Source organism: Nannobrachium achirus (genome assembly GCF_963921795.1).
Source record: "Nannobrachium achirus genome assembly, chromosome: 21".
NCBI lineage: Eukaryota > Metazoa > Chordata > Actinopteri > Myctophiformes > Myctophidae > Nannobrachium > Nannobrachium achirus.
The window spans coordinates 38,276,132-38,295,911 of record NC_137828.1 but is presented as its reverse complement, the minus strand read 5'-3'; the positions used below and the strand labels follow the sequence as shown (position 1 = coordinate 38,295,911).

General features: G+C 44.5%; 1 protein-coding gene across 6 annotated transcripts in view; it reads left to right on the top strand.

The window, feature by feature from the left end:
• Positions 1-19,780, top strand: part of kiaa1217 (KIAA1217 ortholog) — a 182,318-nt gene that overhangs the window by 144,858 nt on the left and 17,680 nt on the right. For 5 of the 6 annotated variants that reach the window (XM_080752228.1, XM_080752224.1, XM_080752223.1 and 2 more), the window contains 5 exons: positions 9,199-10,442; positions 14,735-14,839; positions 15,387-15,445; positions 17,883-18,025; positions 19,152-19,327. In XM_080752228.1, coding sequence (XP_080608354.1) covers positions 9,199-10,442; positions 14,735-14,839; positions 15,387-15,445; positions 17,883-18,025; positions 19,152-19,327 — 1,727 coding nt within the window. The remainder of the gene's footprint in view (positions 1-9,198; positions 10,443-14,734; positions 14,840-15,386; positions 15,446-17,882; positions 18,026-19,151; positions 19,328-19,780) is intronic. The other variant, XM_080752225.1, reaches the window with a different exon arrangement.

Sequence of the window (19,780 nt, the reverse complement as noted above, 5' to 3'; positions counted from 1 at the left end):
ACGCTTCCTCAGGTGAATAGACATGCGTGTATTGTGCAATCTATAGGCCGGTACACCACAGAAGTGTGATGTCTTAAATACACTTGTCAATTTTTAACTTAGTGGGTTGGGGGAGGGTTAAGGGGTCTAGTGTTTTATACCGTCAATGTAGACTTTACTCTGGACAAATATAGGTAACATTTCTATAGTAGGTTCAGGTTCGTGCCGGCGTGGGGTGTGTTTGTGTGCAGTATATGAATTGTGTATCGCACTAGGTCATAAGATCAGTCTTTTTTTGTTCTTTCTCAGAACTGTTGGTTCCACAAATCTGTTACAGTTTTAGTGCTTGGCTTCATTTGGCTAAATCATTCCAACACAAACAGCCCTATCTATACATAGATAGTGTCACTAGTACCAAGTTGAAACCTTGTACCGTATGTCCAAAATCGTTCCGTTTAGGAAATAGGAAAAAAATAACCTGTGTTCCAATGGATCCTGTTATTTTGTTAATATTTTTCATGGTTAAATATTTATAAAACCCACAAGTAGACTTAAAAACTTTTACTTAAAAAAAAACCTTTTAGACACTGTTGTACGATGAAGCAGTGTATTAATGTATGAAAAAGAAGAAAAAACAACAACTATGAGATGAAAGGTTTCTGCCCAACAGCAAGATACTGTATGTTATTTAACACTATACGTACAAAACACGCCCTGTAGATACAGACACAAACACACATTCACACAATTGGCTGATAAACCATGTCTGTAATCATGACAAATGCTATGCTTTGAGATATTTGGGGGGAGAGAGAGAGAATGACAAAAAGCTCTCCCTGTAGTATGTTGTTGGTGACCTCTTTTAATCATGAAATCCAAAACCCTTGCACCCTTGAAAATGGGCAAATACCATAACCTAATGAACTGTGCACCTGTTCAAATACAGCAGCAGTGTGTGCGTGTGTGTGCGCGCGCGCCTGTGTGTGTTTGCACGTGCATGTGAGCGTGCGTGCGTGCGTGCGTGTGTAACTCATGCTGTTCTGTTTGGGCTTTTACTTGTCCTCTTTAAAGCATGGCTTTGCCCCCAGATCAGGTTCAAAATGGTAGTCACAGTTACCGCTTTTATTGATGTGGCGAGAACAACACAAGTCTGTCCGCATCTGATTCAAGCCAGGCCAGATGGCACAGAGAATGTACACAGTAAATTCCTGAGTGCTCATTTCACTCTGAGAGTGTACGAAATGGACCCCAAAGTTAAATAAACACCCTGGGTTGGTCTGTGCGACAGGTTGTTGATCAGTAGAATTCATTTTTCTCCTACAACACAGCCTATACAGTACACTTAAATACAATGGCAGAAAGCCTGTGGAGTTTCTAGTGCGGTGCTTCTCAAAGTGGGGTCCGCGGACCACCCGGGGTCCTTTTTAGGTCCCTGTCTTTAACCAAGTTATAACCCCTTAACCCTGTTAAAGACATTGCTAAAATGAGCTTGTAGATTTTTGAAACATTTTGAACAATCTTTACAAATTTTGAAAAACCGGCAGTGACGCGTGATTATGGATCCCACTGGGAAAGATGGATAACCACGCCCCGGACTCATTTTTGAAGCTTGTGATTGGCTGAACAGGATGTAGGGAGCGCACCATTGTAGTCACTTGGACCACGGCAGAGGTGATCCAAAACCTAACCCTAACTCTAACACTAACCCTAATCTTAACCTTAACCTTAACCCTAACCCTAACCTCAGTAAAACTAATGCTGGTGAATGCTAACCTGGTGAAATGCTAACCTGCCGACGCTGGTGAGTAGCTAACCTGCCGACGCTGGTGAAAACGAGCGCTATATACCGTTTCCATCCATCTTCTCCAGTGGGATCCATAATCAGGTGGCAGTGACTGGTACAGAGAAGTTGGGTCTCTTCTCACTTCCTTCAAAGGTGTTACCAATGATACTGATTAAGGCTCTGTTCCATTTCATGCAGCACAGTGGTTCTCAAACCTTTTTTTTCAAGGTCTCTGAAGAGTGTACGAATGGAACCAAATGGACCCAAATTGGTTCCATTCGACACTCACACCTTTTTAAAGGGTCATTTGAAAAGCCCAAGGGACCATGATAGGGTCCCTGCCTGGACCACACTTTGAGACCCACTGGTGTAGCAGAGTGTTTCCAGTGAGCCAACGTGCACAATATCAGCACCCTGACTCTGTTTGACAAGAATGGAACAGAGCCTTCATTAGTATTACTGGTAACATTGTTACCGTAACAACTGTGAAGGAAGTGAGAAGAAACCCAACTTCTCTCCAAAATGGCCTATTTCAGCCAGGGTATATAACTTTTTTGGCTCAGGGCACCCCTATAAAGATTTAGTTTTCATCCAAGGGACCCCTACATTATATTCATAAGTTTCACTCCCAGCACCTTATATTTATAGCATATTTTAGCGATTATGTTGCAAGGAAAACGTTGAGAACTGACTGATAATACGTTTTTACTTAAAGTTTAAAATGATACTAAATATTATCAAATTATCTCGCGGCACCCCAGGGTGCCCCGACACCCACTTTGAAAACCCCTGCTCTAGAGCATTGACTGCAGCGCTTGCTGTATTCTGTTTGGTGTGATACACTTGCCTTGTGCTCTGAAAACACTGGAATAAAATTCCTGCCTCTATGTTTGTGCTGCGAGAATGTGTGCACAGCAGTGTGTTTTGTAAACACAGCCAACAATTATTGTCTAATCTCTTTAATGGGGCTGTTCCCTTCTGGATAATCCACTTTAGTTGTTTTTTTGTTTTTGTTTTTATCCTTTCTCCTGTGTGTTTGATGATAAGATCCGATAATAGTCGCATTACTCAGTGTTCAGTGTTCACTCGCTGTCATGATGCTATCAAGTACAGGCTCGCCTTGCACTCAGAGCGATAGTTTTATCTTCTCCAATGTGTTTCGCAACTCATTTGTAGGGAGCATCCTTTTCATTAACATTATCAATGCCATTGTTAATAGTTACAGTATCCTGGCGTCTAGTTCACGCTAATTCACATGTTGTGTCCCTCGACATACAGTATCCACATTTTTTGACATGACACGTGAATACCACATACAGTAGTCACAGAAATAGATTAGATTAGATATCCTTTGTTGTCCACAAGGGAAATAAACTTTGCTTTTTGCGTTATAGAATGGCTATTTCCGGGCTCAGAGGGGAAAAAAACAGACCAATTACAGAGTGAAAGGTCAAATCTTAAGTATTGACGCCCAGGGCCGTCGAGAGTATTTTTGGCAAGGGGGTCAATATCAAAGAGCTGGCCGGGGCCCCCCTCCACGCGGGCCCCCCTCCACGCGTGCCCGTATTCGTGTTTTGGCCCGCGCGCAGCGCGGGCCGAAATAACGTGTATTTCACAGGAAATTACTCATTTTCAAAGTAAAAAAATGGTTAAAAGTGGTTCTACATGGCGGCATAACCGTTCAGAGATTGTGCTAGGGTTTTAAACTGGGTTTTAAACTGTTGATCACTGTAACTGGCATGGTTAAAATTTACCGGACATCTGATAAAAATATCGGTCATAGATATTTGTATGCATTAATGACAAGCAGGTCTGTGTAATGTGCCAATGTGAACCAGAGACATCGGTACATGTTGGATTGTACTGTTTGAACATAAGTATGTACACAAATGTTAGGGCCATCTTGCACAAATACATTAATTAACCATGTTACCATTTGCGCATCGGCGTGCGTAAATGGTTGCTCAATAACCTGAACATTGCATTACTTTGAGAACACATTTCCTTCATAATAAGAAACAAAGCATATAGCCTGCTGCACATAAATATGTATTTCAGATTAATCCTTCAAAATATGGCTCAGCTTTCAGCTGACATAAGGTAATAAAGTATATAGGCTTAGGCTACTCACAAGCTACTGTAATAGATAAAGGCGTCCCTGCATCTGGTTTAGGACAGCTGTTTGGGACAATTCAGTTGATAAGCATTTGTGCCTCCTCGGATATATTCCACTCAAGCCACGGTGACATTTTAACGTGTCCTCTGTCCACATGATAACGTGTTTCATCTTTCTGGATGGAACAGCCCAGTCCATTTTTTCCATCTTCAAATAGGTGTGCAGTGGCTGGACAACTTAGCCAACTTTACTCACACAAGTGCCCTCTTGTTTCAAAGTGTCTGTAACATACTCTAACTAATAATACAGATTTGACTGTCCATCGTCCACGTGCAACTTAAACTGTGCCCTATTTCAAAGCCTTATTTTAGCTTATTTTACTCAGGTTAATATTAAAAGGAAATATGTACTGTATAACTTATTTTGTGCAACTTCGCTTCGCTTGCGTCTCTCTGGGAGGGAGAGAGAGAGAGAGAGAGAGTGAGAAAGAGAGAGAGAGATGTCGCTGAACTGCCGCTCCAAACATGTACAATTATGCAATATATAAGGTGCTCACCGCATTGTTGAAACTCTTTCTACCGACCCGCAAACTCCTCGTCCTCGCCATGTGTTAATCCATATGTTTCCAATAAATTAATGTTCACTCAAACTTGTCTCGGAGTCGGCAGTCGGCACTGTAGCTTCTTCCGCAAACAAAGCATGTCCTAGTATGAGAGCGAATAGCGAAGGAGATAAATGTCATGTGGGCCATCTTGACCCAATGAGATTCCAAGATTCCTGCCTACCGTAACTGACAGTGTAAGTGCGCCCTCCAAAGGCCCGGGCCGGAGGGAGGGGGCCCGGGCCGGAGGGAGGGGGCCCGGGCCGGGGCCCCCCACCCACGGGGCCCCCCCACTCCCGGAACGGGGTAAAGAGTACCCTTTACCCCCCCCTATCGACGGGCCTGTTGACGCCACGGTTTAAGTGGTTAAATCACACATTGGTGAAGACATTTCTTGGTAACGATTTAGTTGGAAGATTGGTCAGATATCTGATAAAATGTCATTACTAATTGGTAAAACACTTTTTGCAACGAATTGCTATCTCTTTGTACTTTTCACGACGAGACACAAGTGTCGTAATCACCAAAGTATAGTTATTACTTGCGCAAGCAGAGAGCGCAAGTACTGCGATCGGCTGGGTATGTACTGTATGTCAGTGTCTTCCTTGGTTTAAGCCCGTGGCCAATCAGGGACCAGCATTTATTGGCAACGTCATCATTAACAGCCAATGAGGGACCAGCATTCTGGTGATGCCAGTGGTAATGTCACGACAACGCCAGTGGTGATGCCAGTGGTGAGCGCACCTCATAGCGATCTGCTGGCGCACAAGTAGTCCATACATGGCCTACTTGTGCACAAGACGCAAGTTGGCACCTCGACAGAGTGTAGTTCTAGTTGGGGCTGCTGTGAAAACGGTACCTCTCTCCAGCTCTCAGAGATTGAGGTGATTTTTACTTGATCCCACCAGACATCATGGGCCTATTATTGGAAGCTTAAGAGAACAGTGGAGAGGGAGACAGAGAGAGTGAGAGAGAGCGAGAGAGACAGAGGACAGAGAGAGAGACAAACGAGAGAGAGAGAGAGAGAAGCCTTTAAAAAATCCCCTCGAGCCAAACTGAAACCAAATGTTCTCTCTCAACACTGATCCACATTTACCTCACATCTTTGTCCATTTGTTTACTTTTTTTTTTTTTTGTGTTCGTTCCAACTAAAGTAAAGTTTTGTGTGCCAAACACAAGACAACTTCCAGTCTGGAATACTGATTTTAGACCCAAGCATTTGCTCTCATGAGAGTGCTGTACGTTATGGACTGTGAAGAAATGAATAGGACTGCAACTATCGATTATTTACTTGGGCAATTATTATATCGATTAACCTTTTTTCCGATTAATCGGATATTCGAGAAGCGTTTGGGGGGATTTTTTTCAAATTTAATAAATTTTGTTTTTTTAATCGACTAAATCGATAGTCTCATTAACCACTGAAGTCAGATGTTATACAATGTTGTAGAGTTGTCTGTCACACAAATAACCTATTATTTTGTTAAAAACACATTTTTTAATTACTCCATCAAATGGATTAATTCGATTAACCGCTGCGCCGCGACTCACCACTGTATTTCACCAGGCAAACAGCCGCTCAATTATTTCCTGGTACAGGTGTTGTTGCTTTTTTTAACCAATTTGTTGCTAACATATTTATAGACGGTGTGCTTTCAGCTAATTACCTTCTTTATGTCCTCGGGTTCCCACAGCCAAGACAGAGTCTTTGTTGCTATAACAAAGCTGTTGATTTACACCTAGTGCTCTAGCCAGCACACACACACACACACACACACACACACACACACACACACACACACACACACACACACACACACACACACACACACGCTTACATACAATCTCACTCTCAAATGCCACACCCTCTTGTTTCCACAATAAAATTGGTGAATGACCCTAAGATGGTAGCCTAGACATGACAAAAAAGTGTTTTGTTAAAAGCTACAGTTGCATAATTTGAGGCTGAACTCCTGTCCTGTCCTTAGGCTTTTTGACAGTACTTGCTCAACCCATAATGTAGGCGTGCACCCCATGAGTCATACAGTACCTGGAGAACAATAGTTTAATTGTTTGACAGGACTAGAGGTAGTCAGGAAGGAAGATGGATTATGTTCTGCCCCGCATGTGAACATTGTCATGGTGATGTCACCAGTGGTGTAAAAAAAGTATCAATATCGCAATGTATAAATACTCTGTTTCAAGTAAGAGTCCTGTATTCACAATTTACTGATGTAAAAGTACAAAGTAAAGGCATCAAAATATACTTCAAATACCAAAAGTAAAAGTACTCATTATGCAGAATGTCTAAAATGTAAAAGATGTATATATATATATATATATATATATATATACACACACACACACGCACGCACGCACGCACGCACGCACGCTCGCAAGCACGCACACACACATTACAAATAATATATCCACTGGATACTATGTACGTAAATGGCCTGGAGCAGTGCCCTATTTCTGAGAAGTATTTGAATCTATAAGAAGTTAAATTTTTACATTTTCAAAATGCACTGCACAAGGCTTGGAAACCTTTTTCTCTCCTCTCTCAGTAATTGTCAGTAAATGGAAAGGCCTAGCGGAAACAGCTGAGGTGAATGAGGAAAAGATCTGTGAGATTAGATAGTGGATAAGACTGTGGCTAAGATAATTGTTTATATTCATGGCAAAAGCCATCATGCTTTGCACAGCAGGTGGCTTCACCACAAGTACCACAGGTAGAATTACTACCTGACGGTCAATCTGTACATGCAGGGGCGTCACAAGGGGTTGGAAAAGTGGGACTGAGTTACTAGGGCCCAAGGTGGATGGGCCTTAATTATTTTATACTTTAGCTATTTTTGAAAAGTTGTGAAAATGTGTGCAACTCAAATTTCGCTTCTGGGCGGTCGCTAGAACTAAATATTTTGAGATGGGGGTCCGTGTCCAAATACATATCATTTTGGGGGTCCTTCACATGAAAACGTTTGAGCACCACTGACATAGAAACATAGGTTTTAAAAAAAAAAACCTTAGAAGGATTTGAAATATTCAAAGACTTGCACAAATGTTCACGATTTTTCAAAAATAGCAGATCTACAAGCACGCAGCACGGCACTCGGTGCCTCACTGTGAGCTTGTATATCTGCTATTTTTCAATAGTTAAAGCATTCATGGTGGGCCCGCAGTGAATCCTTGTACCCAGGGCCCAGAATTTGGTGCAACACCCCTGTGCACATGCTTAGACACCCCATGCAGTGTTACCGCCTAGACTCAGAATACTATATAATACATACTGTATTCCCCTTGGCCCGGAAACAGATATTTTAGTACTTGTACATACAGTAATTAAGCCCTTGAGGGTCCTTTATGGGTGGTCAGCCTATGGCACAGTTGCCCAGTGAAGCTGCCTGCATAAAAAGAAAGGTTCCTGATCGGACCTGTTGTAAATTAACCAGCTACCTTTGTAGCCCTTAAGGTGCATAGTTGAAATCCCTCGCTCAGATGTGAACAGTTTTTACAGCAAAGCCACAGCTTCATGTACGAGACAGTAAATTAAGCTCACAGGGCTTGTGTAATCTTTAAAGAAATGCCCAATGCAAATCGCTTGTAACCTTTTTTTTAAAAATGTAGACTTAAATTCTTATCCAGAGAGATCTTGTTTTCATCTAAAAAATAAATCCTTAAGAGAAGCCCGGGATATCATTTTCCATGCCGGAATTTCTGTGAAATCCTGGATAAATATTACTGCAGCCTTGCTACAGTATGTAACTAGTAACTACCTCTCTACTGCAGAAACAACTGCAGACCATATATTTTCTTTGAAAAGCAACAGAAATTGGTGTTTTTGTTTTGGGCTAACCCAGAAATTCAGGATATGAACAGGACTCGTACGCGGGAGAATAGCCACTGGTTACATTAAGTGATTCGACAAGTTGTTAAAGTTTGGTAGACAGGCAAGGTTTGAGAAGGAATATTTTGAAAGTAGCCACAAAATTAGGCAAATAATTAATTTGAAACATTTAGTTCATTTGCCAGGTCAGAATTAGAGAATTAGATACCTTTATTATCCCAAGGCGGATAATATGTGTTGACATATGCTAGACTAGAGATATCTAATTTTAACACCGTGGGTGGTGAAAGTGAGAAAACAGCCAGCACACAATAAATGTCCTTTTCACCACCTACGCGCTACAACTGTCTTCCTCAGCGTTGTGATGGTACCACCTTGGGTTTAATTAGTGACTTATTCCACTGACTGCTTCGTTAATTTGTAAACAAGTTCATAGAACCTTTCATAGATCACTGTGCTTAACAGAAGTGAAAGTAAAACAATGACCATTAATGTAGATTATTAATGTAATGATGTCAGAGCATAATATCGTCGTTGTCGGGTGGAAACCTTGTATGTCCAAAACCGTTCGTTTTTATCATAAAAACTAAACTAGTGAAAACAGCCGATCTACAAGCACACAACGCCTCGCACCGTGAGGCGTTGTGTGCTTGTAGATCTGCTGTTTTCACTACTTCTGTGCGACAGCCTTGTCTGATGAAGCAGGGCTTTACTTCCCAAAAGATTATACATTTGAAACTTGGAGATACGAGGTTTCTGCCCGACAGTGATGATATGTTTTTTAATATATTTATTATCCAACACTTTTGAAAGGAAGGTCATCGCACATTGAGTTCCTATTGTCCAATAACAAAGCTTTTGTTCTTTTCCAGATGCACAGAGAAATGATCTATGGGCAGGCCCCTCATCCTCTCAGACAGCCCCCCATGGGTCCAGCGCCCCACCACCCCATGCAGGGCTCCATGTCTCCCCCCATGCCTCACTCCATGCCCCCGTCCCCCTCCAGGATCCCCTTTGGCCCGCGCCAGGCCTCCATACCGGGTAGCGCCACCATGCCCAGGGACCGGATGCCCAACGCCAACCCCCCGGCGCGCTCCGTCTCGCCGTGTCCCAGCGCCATCCTGGAGAGACGGGACGTCAAGCCAGACGAGGACATGGGGGGAAGCGGGAAGAGCCACAGTTTAACGCGGGGAAACGAGGCGCACTACGCGGACCCGTACCTGCTCCAGGAAGGTAGGATGGCCATGGCCTCCGCCCACGGACCACACCCTCCTCCCCCGGGGCTGGACGGGCCGGAGCACGGCTTGGGTGGCTACCATCGGGCCTCCATCCGCTCCACAGGGTCGAGTGGCGGATATGGCGGGCCCAGCCCCACGGACACCATGGACCACCCGTCTCTGTTCCGCCAGAAATCCAGGAACAGCCAGCTGCCCACGTTGGGGTCCAAGACCCCACCCCCGTCCCCTCATAGGATGACGGAGATGCGGATGATTGACATTCACGGCGGGCCACCTCACGGCGGGCCACCTCACGGCGGGCCACCTCATGGCGGACCGCCTCACGGGGGACCGCCTCACGGGGGACCACCTCACGGGGGACCGCCTCACGGGGGACCACCTCACGGGGGACCGCCTCACGGGGGACCGCCTCACGGGGGACCACCTCACGGGGGACCGCCTCACGGGGGACCACCTCACGGGGGACCGCCTCACGGGGGACCACCTCATGGCGGACCACCTCACGGGGGACCGCCTCACGGGGGACCACCTCACGGGGGACCACCTCACGGGGGACCGCCTCACGGGGGACCACCTCATGGCGGACCACCTCATGGCGGACCGCCTCACGGGGGACCACCTCACGGGGGACCACCTCACGGCGGGCCACCTCACGGGGGACCGCCTCACGGGGGACCGCCTCACGCGGGACCGCCTCACGCGGGACCGCCTCACGCAGTGCCCCTGGAGCGCTGCTCACCCGTGCGTCAGTCGTTCAGAAAGGAGGAGGGCGCAGGGGGTGCTAAGCCTCGCAATAACGTGGCACCTTCTCCGCCTGTCGGTGACCTGCAAGGCCACGCACCGGGACAAGCTCCGCAAGCCAACGACCCACAGACACGGTAAGCTTCACCGGGGCGGGCAGGGGGGGTGTGGGGGTGGAGATTCAGGGTGAGGAGATGACATTGCATGGGAGCATGGACTAACTCTGCATCCCGGTATCACCCTAACTGTACTGTGGGTTGTCATGCTTTAAGATCGCCCAACTCCGACTCTGTCTCATCACCATCACCTGGGCCAACGTTACGGCCAGCCCTGTCTCTTGTCTCAAACTGTTGATCTGTAGAATTCATTTTGCTCCTACAACCGGCCTATTAGGTTCACAGAGTTTCTTGTGCTGCGGTTCTCCGTTCTACCTTGAGCACAGTTGGGAGCTGCTACGCACATACAGTACGAGGCTGTGGATCGTTTTGTTTTTTTTGTGCGCAGTCACAAATCTTTGCTTATCAGACAAGCTTATTACTAAGTCTTTATCCCAACATTACTGCCGGCAGTGTTGATTATTACAGACCCCTTAACTTTTTGAAGCACAGTAAGAGGATAGCATCTCCTGCTGTATATTTTCACGAACTTTGTCATTGTAATCAGTAGTGGAAAGTAACTAAGTACATGTACTCAAGTACAGTTTTGAGGTATTTGTACTATTTATGTATAATGAGTACTTTTACTTTTATGTACAAAAGTATTGGTATAAAAGATTTACTTGAAGTACCAAAAGTAGAAAGTACTCATTATGCAGAATGTCCCATTAAAAATACAATGAATAAAAATATTTAGAAAATAGCAGATCTACAAGCTCACATTGTGTCTCATCGCGTCTCATTTTGAGCTTGTAGATCGGCTATTTTCAAATGGCCATAATGTAAATAGTAATGAAGTGGGTAAAGTATGTTAAGTATTAATATTCAAAATCTACAAAGTAACTAGTAGAGTTTTCAAATAATTGCAGTAAAAGTATTAATATTTGCGCCTGAGATGCAGCGGAGTAGAAGTAAAAGTACTGACATTTGGAAATACTCCAGTAAAGTAAAAGTACCTCAAAATTGTACTTAAGTACATTACTTGAGTACATCTACACCACTGCAAACTAGCCGGTCAAAATGTGGTATCTGTGGAGCACATTAAAATGGTGTGGGCTGAAGGTCAGGGGCGTCACACCAAATTCTGGGCCCTGGGTACAAGGATTCACTGCGGGCCCCCCATGAATGTTCTTCATAGGGGGAACTGGGAACACATTATATTTTGTGCTTTAACTATTGAAAGAAATCAGATATACAATATTTTTAACACATTTTCATGAATTTTCAAAAATAGCAGATCCACAAGCTTGCAGCCTGTGAGCTTGTATATGTGCTATTTTTCAATAGCTAAGGTATAAAATAATTAAGGCCCCTCCACCTTGGGCCCTAGTAACTCAGTCCTACTCCCCCCCCCCCCCCCCCCCCCCCCTTGTGACGCCCCTGCTCAGGAAAACCCAAAGAAAATATTGACCAGGTCAGGTGGGTATTTCGAAAGAGCCCAATCAGTCACAGAGATCGGGCAGACCACCTGGGCAGCCCAAGACCCTTCCAGAATGGCATGGTCGGCGTGGTTCTGGGAAAATAGGAGAGGAATTTGAGTGGGAAAGTACTGTAATTCACATAAAAAATAAACATGCTCCCCCCAACGCCATTCTCTTCATTCTAGCCATAGTGTCTAAATCTACGGGGCTGCGTCCAGGCCACTGGTTCAGGGACCACCTTGGGTCCAAATGGACCCTTACGGGTCTGTAACTCCTGAAAGTGTACTAAGAGATAAAGATTGGTGTCAAATAGGGGTCTGTGGCCCTAATGCGTATCAAACTGGGGGGTTCCTTTAATTTCAAGGACCCCCATAACTCTGAGAGTGTACATAATGGTTCCATTTGAACCACCTCAAGGAACCCTGAGGGTCCCCGAACCCCACTTTGTGAACCACTGACCTAGACCAGTGGTTCTCAACCTGTGAGTTGGGACCCCCAGAGGGGTCCCCAAATTATTTTGGGGGGTCCCCAGATGATTAACTTAATATGCAACATTGTTTTCTCACTCAACAGTAAACAAACCAACATAAAGTTTAAGTGTATAGAGGGTATCTGCACATTTCTAAAGTCACAATTGAAGGACCTTTTAATTCCTCTAAAATGACAAATTAAACATTGGCCAAATGATCACATATTAGAGGAAGACATTGTGAAAATAGCAGATCTACATGCTCACAGTGAGCATGTAGATCTGCTATTTTCACAATAGAACCATGTTATACGAAATGTAATGCCTCAACTCTTAGTGCTCGTCAGGGTGGGGGGTCCCCAGTTAGAATATGATTATTTTGGGGGTTGCGGCCTGAAAAGGTTGAGAACCACTGATCTAGACTGCAGGACTCTTAGTCTTCCTGAGACCAGGACATCGCTGTGCTGTGTGCGCACAAAGTCTTATTGTCGTGTCAGTTGACTCGCCGTTTTGCTGGATATTAAAATACCTCCGGCTACGGCTAGAATCACACTCCTGCATGTGTTCTCGGTTGGCCCCTCCCCCTTCCTCTTCCACCAATAGACAGTGGTGTAAAGTAACTACACGTACATTTACTTTAAGTGCTGCATTTAAGTACAATTTTGAGGTATTTGTACTTTACTGGAGTATTTCCAATTTCCAATACTTTTACTTCTACTCCACTACATCTCAGATCCAAATGTTGTACTTTTACTCCACTACATTTATTTGAAAAAGTTAGTTATTAGTTACTTTGTAGATTGATTATTATTACAAAACAAACTTTTGAAAATAGCCGATCTACAAGCTCATTTGAGCTTGTAGATCGGCTATTTTCAAAAGATTTGTATACATTTGAAAACTTGAAATGGAACATTCTGCATAAAGAGCACTCTCACTTTTGGTGCTTAAAGTACATTTTGATACCAATACTTTTGTACTTTTTACTCAAGTACATTTAGAATTCCGGACTTTTACTTACAGAGTATTCCCACATTGTAGTATTGACACTTTTACTTAAGTAAAACATTTGAGTACTTTTTCCACCACTGCCAAATAGGTGATGAGTTGATGACACAGGAGGGAAAACAAAGGGGCTACTATTTCCAAACCCCGAGGCTCACCAAACCAAACCATTCCTTGTGTGTACGATTCACCCCACCCTGTGGTCACTGGCTTTCTTAAAACTGAGTAAACAGCAGAATTGATGAGGTTGCCTCCACTCACTCCCCTGCCGGGCGCCTATCAATTCGTGTCACACTCGATTGTTTTAGCGAGAAAACACGTCCCCCGCGGTCGCGTGACCCCCTGACCGCCCCGGCCTTGTTAACCCCGGGGGTCTGTTTCAGCTGACAGCCCCCAGTCTTGTTTTGACGTCCATTTAGTTAGTGTCAGTTTAGATTCCCAAAGAGGCCAGTGCACGCTTCAATAGACAGACCACCGCTCTCTCTGAGTCAACTGTTTTGATGCAATCGCCCCGGTTGCAATTCAGGGACAGTTATTTTGACCGCAGGCTTTTCTCAAAGTTTTAACTCAGAGTCAGGACCCAAGTCAGTTGCTAAAATAATATTTGTGATAACCGTGTCCACAGTATAAATCACCCACAAAAGAAAAGTTGAATTATGGTTAGGTAATTAACATTGATTGACATTACATTACAAAACAAGCAATGACATTACATTACAAAACAAGCAAAAAGAAACATCTGGAATAGCTGTATCATTAGTCTAATAGCGTCTCTGTCGGGTGGAAACCCGATGTCCAAAACTGTTACTTTTCAGGATTAAAATTCAAAAATAGCAAAAGTAGCAGATCTACAAGCTCAAAACACGCCGCTTGTCAAGCTTGTGGATCTGCTGCTTTTGACGGTTTTGTGTGACGCTGTAGTATGATCAAGTAGATCAATTAGGACTCTAATTTACCAGAAAGAAAAAAAAAGTTAAAATATGGAGATAGGAGGTTTCTGCCTGACAGTAAAGATAGTCTAATCTCCAACAATTGCAACTATGAATTATTTTATGAATTATTCTATCAATACTTTTTTGGATTAATCTGGAAACCGTAAAGCGTGTTTTCTTTGAACATTTTATATATCAACAAATCTGCACAAAAATCCTAGTTGATATTTTATAATCAACTACTGTATACTGTATATTATAAGCAATTAGTCTGATTAAGCACTCAAGCCCTCACAATGCATTGTATCGTGAAAATGACTTCTATTTTCTAATTTGCTAATTTACCCCCTAAAATCGATTATCGTTTATTTCTTTTAATAATTGATAAGTTCAATTGCAACCCTCGGGCCCAGTATTCAAAGTATAATTTTCTGATGTTTTCTGCAGAGAGCGAATGAGGGCTATGGAGCAACAGATTGCCAGCTTGACTGGCCTTGTTCAGCATGCACTTTTAAAGGGGCCAAACAGTAGTGGCACCAAGGAACCTCTCAGGTAAGCAAGGCGAGGAGAGGAGTGAGGCATCAAGGGGAATTTGAGTTTCAAATGAAAAATCAGACACGGTTGTGGAAGATAACCTTTAACCTCTATTAGTACGGCCATATCACACATCCAGGTTAAATGCCATGCGGTGAGGAGGAAATACTGATGGGTTGACAGTGGTTCTGATATTGTGGCTCTTTACGCTCTAGATAAATGCCATCTTTTATGATTTATCTGGCTGCAACTTAACTGTGCATTTGAAGCTGCTCCACACTCAGACATCAAGCTAACGCTGTTTTCTTGAGCAACAGTCTGGAAAAAACAAACAATGTGATTAGAATGAAAATGGTTATCTCTCAAACTGACAAACTGAAAGTCGCACTACTTGCTAACATCATTTTTAACCTCTCCGTCAGTCTTTCTCATCATACTCTACATACGAATGTGTTCGTTTTGTACTAATATTAACTTTAACTCCAATCAATCAAGTCTCTGTCAAAGTCTTTTGTTGTGTGTTAAAGCCATGCAGTGATGAAACTCTCTCTCTCTGGGGTTACAGTGACAGACCACCGAAGACATCCTCCCCAGCCCACAGTGCCCACAGTGCACACAGCTCAGGTCAGTGTCTTTGTTGTTCTCAACTAAATCATAAAGTTGGCGCCACGTCCCGTACAGTTTTCCCATGATGTCTTGAGCAGACAAGACCACAAATGTACCATCCATCATCAGCGCCATGTCTGCCATGTGCGCTGCTCCGGAGACGAAAACAAAGTCTGAGCCTCCGTGCTTGTGACCAGTTCGTATTCCACCCCCCCCCAAATCCCCCTCTTTGATACATTCAAGTTAAAGGGAGTTAAGAGGGGGTAAATAGAAAGCCACCAAAGCTAACACAACCCCACTGAAAGCTGGATCTAAAACAAGGCAGAAGTATTACCTCTCCAGTCTGCCAAGATGATTCAGCAATTCAATCTCATCTCTGCAGTGGTCTGTGTGGGCAGATATGTCTGATAGGAAGAAATGCAATCTCAACAGTGGCGGGAATGTAAACAGAATATTGTTGATGCTTCTCAAGAATTAATCGCATGTCTTTTGATGGATCCTTTCATGTGGATTCAGACGGGATTGCCCATGCAAATATTCGGCCAGGATGAATCTCCAAAACAGGAGAGGATTTATGCTGCTCTGATCTGTACCCGGCTGCCTCATTTGGTATCGCGTTCGCAGATCACAAGGAATTGGCTGTGCTCCCTCCATGCGATCCGAAACCGGCTGGCTCATTGTAACCACTCGGCCTGCACTACTCCCATTGATGGATATCTTATTCCTGGGGAGTAGTAGTCACACAGGAACCCCTGTGCAAAAACACTCTTAACCTGCACTTCAGGTCCGTGCAGCTGTCTAGCTGTCGGCTGTCACCATGTTAAGGTAGACAGAGAGTGAATAGACTTTGGGGGATTACTAAGACAAAGGTATTTTCTCTCTTTACACCCCACTGCGGGGCGAGTATGTAGAGAGCACACTAGAGAAACATTCCCTCGACAGGTACTTTGTCCCTACCACTGGACTTAATGGTTAGCATACAATAGGGACCAGGGTTTCCTCGGTCAGCTTAGTTCAGGACAGTCCTTATTAGTAATGGGAAAGTTACTACCTCTGAATATAGTGAATGTGCCAGTGTAAAACTGTTTAAAATGGAAAATACCGAAGGAGGAATAAGGATTTGGATTAGAGTGACTGCACTGCAGTAGCATTTGGTTTCTCCATTTTGATTCAATATCGGCCAAAAAGCCTCGAATCGTTCACCATTGTACTCAAGGCTTTTGAAAGTGAATTCTGTCAAATGAACTGTTATTACTGGGCAGCCTTGAGAGTCACTCTGACCAGCACCGCTCACACATTAAGTCTTTTCGGAGGTGCTGCCAGCCAGGCAGCCTAAGTGGCTGTCTGCTGGTGTGGTGTGGGCAAAGCCGACGCCACAGAAAGCACAAGGCCTTCATTACTATACATTAGGAGGGAACATTAAGTCAGGCCAGCCTGGGGCGAAAAATGTGTCTAAAGACACGCACTTTGTTCTCCTGGAGGTCTTCAGTGTTCTTTTCAGGCCAAGGACCACTTAGCTCAGAGGGAGAGATGAAGCGAGGTGGACGAAAGGAACACTGAATTCTGGGCCTTCCTTTATAAAGATATAATTATTTGGGGCTTTTTGAATACTGTGAACATTGTGTCCCGTTTTGCACAATGTACTGTAATAATAACTCAGCACATCATGAGAGGAAAGGTGTTTTTTCAAATCCTTGAGCTGCATGAATATCCCACATCAGTGTTTTTCCCAACCTTTTCTGGACCAGGGCCCACTTGATGTATTAGGTGGTGGTGGTGGTCAAGTTTATGTAACATGATATCATGGACAGAAGCACAGTTTAACACTTTGGACAGTGGTAAAGTAATTCTGCCCCAAGGCGTTGTGAGACACAAAAGTTATACTGTGTAGCCAAGGCCTCTGGGACGAGCTGTACCATAACGAGATAGGCTTTACCAAAACAATAGCTACTCAGTCCTAATGAGACATCTAGACTCTTACAAGCTATACAGTTTGAATGATGTATCATAAGGCTAGATATTAATATAATCAATGAACACATGATCTACTCTACTATAATGTCACACATAATCAATCATGATAATCTCTATTCTACTACAGTGGTCTCTGGAACAACATATTTTGAGATCGGGGGGTCCGCGGCCAAATGCATTTTGTGGGTCCTTGACATGAAAAGGTTTGAGAACCACTGATTTAGAAGAAGGATTTAGAAGACATTTATAGAATCGTGTCAAAAATATTCAAAGACTTGCACAAATGTTCACAATCTTTCAAAAATAGCAGGTCTACAAGCTCCTACAGTATATCTGCTATTTTGTAATAGTCAAAGCATAAAATAATGGTTAAAGTGGTTAAAATCTAAAGTGACACAGATTTGCGTCTAAATGGGTTAACATAATACATTTTATATTCATGTAACATTATTATTTTTGTTATAAACCTTTTTGGGGTCAGGTGGTTCCCCTGTCTTGGCTCCAAAGAGCAGCACTGCCCCCCCAGTAGAGAGAGGCCCAGTCCCCCTGCAGGTCAACCTGATGCACTGCAAGAGGAACGTCTCTGACCTCCGGCTGCAGCTCCAACAGATGAGACAACTTCAGGTAAGACTTTTTACTGAAGTAAAAGTATCAGTGACGCAACATATAAATAGTCTGTTACAAAGAAAAAAGAAAACAATCCTTTGAAAATAGAAGCTCACACCGGGTCGGATCGTCTATTTTCAAATTGCCAAAGTATATCATATATAGGGCTGAAGCGGTAAGAGTATGTTTTGTAATAAAAACAAAAACATCTACAAAGTAACTTTTAACTTTTCAAATAACTGTAAAGGGAAAAAAACACAATATTTTCCTCAGAGATGTAGTGGACTAAAAAGTATTGAAAATTGTGAATGCTGAAGAAAGTAAAAAATACCTCCAAATTGTACTTACACAAAGTACAGCACTTGAGTACATGTACTTAGTTGCTTTACACCACTGCTTTTTGCTTTTTAATCCATTAATCCCTGTCCCCTGTGTGCTGTGTCCCTCATTGTGTCCCTGTCCCCTATGTGCTGCGTCCCTCATTGTGTCCCTGTCCCCTATGTGCTGCGTCCCTCATTGTGTCCCTGTCCCCTGTGTGCTGTGTCCCTCATTGTGTCCCTGTCCCCTGTGTGCTGCGTCCCTCATTGTGTCCCTGTCCCCTGTGTGCTGCGTCCCTCATTGTGTCCCTGTCCCCTGTGTGCTGTGTCCCTCATTGTGTCCCTGTCCCCTGTGTGCTGCGTCCCTCATTGTGTCCCTGTCCCCTGTGTGCTGCGTCCCTCATTGTGTCCCTGTCCCCTGTGTGCTGCGTCCCTCATTGTGTCCCTGTCCCCTGTGTGCTGCATCCCTCATTGTGTCCCTGTCCCCTGTGTCCCTGTCCCCTATGTGCTGCGTCCCTCATTGTGTCCCTGTCCCCTGTGTGCTGCGTCCCTCATTGTGTCCCTGTCCCCTATGTGCTGCGTCCCTCATTGTGTCCCTGTCCCCTGTGTGCTGCGTCCCTCATTGTGTCCCTGTCCCCTATGTGCTGCGTCCCTCATTGTGTCCCTGTCCCCTATGTGCTGCGTCCCTCATTGTGTCCCTGTCCCCTGTGTGCTGCGTCCCTCATTGTGTCCCTGTCCCCTATGTGCTGCGTCCCTCATTGTGTCCCTGTCCCCTGTGTGCTGTGTCCCTCATTGTGTCCCTGTCCCCTGTGTGCTGCGTCCCTCAGCTCCACAACCAGGAGGCGCTGTGCGTGCAGCTGAAGCACACGGAGCAGGAGATCAGCGTGAAGCTGGCGGAGGCCATGCGGCGCGCGGAGGACCCCGTCCAGAGACAGAGGGCCCTGGTGGAGGAGGACAGGCACAAATACCTGGGTCTGGAGGAGAGAGTCCTAACGCAGCTCAGGTAAGGGGTTCATTCATTCTCTTTATATACTGCCGCCGTATACATTTTGTTAAAGACTGTATTTTACTGTTTTATGTTCCCCTACTCTGGTTCTCAAACGTCTTCTTGTCAAGGATATACAGTATTTGGCCACGGCCCCCCATTTGATAAACCTGAACCTGAACCTGAACCTGATGAACATCGCTACCTGCTCTCCACCACCAGAGCTTATGTTGATTTAGTCCCAAATCTCTACTGACACCACTCTCCGCACACACCACCGCGACTGCAGCCAATGAGCTTCTATGTACTGGAATGCCCCGCGGGGCTTCATTTTCACCAGCTCACCTGCGCCATTCAGTCCCATTATGCTCACCGTCGACAAGCCAACGCCCTCCAAATTGCAGCCCACACGTTTACACAGGCAGGCAATGGCTGCGTCTCATTTAGAACAGGCAGCCCTGGAACAATTGC